Source organism: Chiloscyllium plagiosum, chromosome 7 (assembly GCF_004010195.1).
Source record: "Chiloscyllium plagiosum isolate BGI_BamShark_2017 chromosome 7, ASM401019v2, whole genome shotgun sequence".
NCBI classification, from domain to species: Eukaryota; Metazoa; Chordata; class Chondrichthyes; order Orectolobiformes; family Hemiscylliidae; genus Chiloscyllium; species Chiloscyllium plagiosum.
The window spans coordinates 108,635,485-108,638,423 of record NC_057716.1 but is presented as its reverse complement, the minus strand read 5'-3'; the positions used below and the strand labels follow the sequence as shown (position 1 = coordinate 108,638,423).

The following is a 2,939-nucleotide window of genomic DNA, read 5'->3' as shown; positions in this document are numbered from 1 at the left end:
GTCCGCGATTCCCCAACCCTGGGGAAAAGACTGAGTGCATTCACCCTATCCATGCCTCTCATGGTCTTATACACCTCTATAACATTCCCCCCTCAGTCTCCTACTCTCTACAGAAAAATGTCCTAGATTGTTCACCCTCTCCCAATAACTCAGGCCCTTGAGTCCTGGTAACATCCTTGTAAATTTCTTCCACACTCTTTCCAGTTTAATAACATCCTTCCTGTAGCAAGGTGACCAAAACTGAACACAATACTCTGAGTGCGGCCTCACCAACGTCCTGTATAACTGCAACATAACTTCCCAACTTCTATATTCAGTGCCATGACTGATGAAGGCCAGTGTGTCAAAGCCTTCCTCACTGCCCTGTCCACCTGGGACTCATCCCATCCCAACACACCCTCCTAATCCAAAACACCCTGACCCTAAGTACCCCAGCCCTAAATACCTCCTGACCTAAAACACACCAGACCCTAAATGCCCTGACCCTAAATGCCCCTCACCCTAAATATCCCTGACCCTAAACAGCTCCTGACCCTAAATACCCCCTGACCCAAAATACCCCTGATCCTAAATACTCTGTGACACTAAATATCCCAGACCCTAAATAACTCTGACCCTAAATACCCCTTGACACTAAATATCCACAATCCTAAATAACTCCAACCCTAAATACGCCCTGATCCTAAATACCCCTGGCCCTAAGAGGAGGTGATGGCCTTGTGGGTATGATCACTGCACTGTTAATGCAGAGATCCAGCTCACGCTCTGGGAACCCAGGTATCAATCCCACTGCGGCAGCTGGTGGAATGTGAATCCAATACAAATCTGGCACTGAGGGTTTAATCATGACCACGAATCCATTGGTGATTGTCAGAAAAAACCCACCTGGGTCACTACTGTCCTTCAGGAAGGAAACTGCTATCCTTACCTGGTCTGGCCTACACGTGACTCCAGACCCACAATGACGTGGTTGACTCTTAACTGCCCTCTGAGCAATTAGGGATGGGTAATAAATGCCCAGCCACCCCTCCATCCAATAAACCTCCTCCCTCCCTGAGTATCTCTTCGCTTCCCACTCATTGAGCACGCTGGCACCACCACGGTGCTCTCCCCCTGTACCCTGACTGGGGTATATACCCACCTGGCATGTGCACCATGCGGCAGTGACACTCCCTCAGGACAGCTTCCTTCTCACACTGGATTCGGCACGCGGTCAGACTGTAATCCTGATAGCCAGGGAGATCCGTCTTCAGGTCAGAGCGACATTCACCCCAGGGGGGAGGCAGATAGGTCAGCTACAGACACACCCACATAGACAGCACGGGGTTAGATACAGAGTAAAGCTCCCTCTACACTGTCCCCCCATCAAACACTCACAGGACAGGGACAGCCCGGGATTAGATACAGAGTAAAGCTCCCTCTACACTGTCCCCATCAAACACTCCCAGGGACAGGGACAGCACGGGGTTAGATACAGAGTAAAGCTCCCTCTACACTGTCCCCCCATTAAACACCCCCAGGACAGGGACAGCATGGGGTTACATACAGAGTAAAGCTCCCTCTACACTGTGCCCCCATCAAACACTCCCAGGACAGGGACAGCACGGGGTTACATACAGAGTAAAGCTCCCTCTACACTGTCGGTTACTGCACAATGCTTCAGGAACTGTTGGAATGAAGATTGAAAGGCATTCCCAGGAGACTGACCGGAAACAATCCAGAGATTAGGAATTCCGGAAGGCAGATTGGTGAACTATAGATGTGGCTGGGGAACTCTAGGAGAAAGTCTAAGAGGAGAGAACAGAGAATCACGGATAGTATTCCCATTTTTGGGAAGGATCAAGGACACAGATTTAGTGGGAAAGTGACAGGAGGAAAATTCCTCCCTTGGTGGGAAAGGTCTGGGATCCTCTGTCTGAGAGTGTGGCCAAGGCAGGTTCACTCGGGGATGGGAATGGGAAAGGGATGGTGAATTAAAAAGGCTCAAACTGCAGGGTTACAGCTCAAAGGTGGGACAGTACCAGCGAGTGAATGCTTGACACTATGAGCCAGCACAGAGATAATAGGCCTATCGGCCTCAGCACTGTGACCATTCCATGATATTGTTAGAAATACCCTTTGTTCCTGACAGGACACGAAGGTCTGGAATCCCGGGGGCACTCCAAACCCCAGCTGATGGATGTAGGGTGGCTCACTTGGACTGTGGATCTGTACCCGGATACCCGCCTCGAAGGAGGTTTCATCTGAAACAGACACAACGACAACATCAGGCCCTGGAACTCTCCCCAAACCAACCGGGGTACATTCCCACACACACTGACTCTCACTGGGGTACACTCCCACACACACTGACCCTCACTGTGACCCTCACTGGGGTACAGTCCCACACACACTGACTCTCACTGGGGTACACTCCCACACACACACTGACCGTCACTGGGGTACAGTCCTAAACACACTGACTCCCACTGGGGTACACTCCCACACACACTGACTCTCACTGGGGTACACTCCCACCCACACTGACCCTCACTGGGGTACAGTCCCACACACACTGACCCTCACTGGGGTACACTCCTACAGACACTGACTCTCACTGTGGTACAGTCCCACACACACTGACTCTCACTGGGGTACACTCCCACACACACTGACTCTCACTGGGGTACAGTCCCACATACACTGACTCTCACTGGGGTATTTTCCCACACACACTGACCCTAACTGGGGTACACTCCCACACACACTGACCCTCACTGGGGTACAGTCCCACACACACTGACCCTCACTGGGGTACAGTCCCACACACACTGACCCTCACTGGGGTACAGTCCCACACACACTGACCCTCACTGGGGTACAGTCCCACACACACTGACCCTCACTGGGGTACAGTCCCACACACACTGACTCTCACTGGGGTACACTCCCACACACAC

General features: G+C 51.9%; 1 protein-coding gene across 1 annotated transcript in view; it reads right to left on the bottom strand.

Moving 5' to 3' along the window:
• Positions 1–2,939, bottom strand: part of LOC122551958 (insulin-like growth factor-binding protein 5) — a 34,017-nt gene that overhangs the window by 27,721 nt on the left and 3,357 nt on the right. The window contains exons 2-3 of the mRNA XM_043694530.1: positions 2,116–2,243; positions 1,142–1,295 (exon numbers count right to left, since the gene is read on the bottom strand). Coding sequence (XP_043550465.1) covers positions 1,142–1,295; positions 2,116–2,243 — 282 coding nt within the window. The remainder of the gene's footprint in view (positions 1–1,141; positions 1,296–2,115; positions 2,244–2,939) is intronic.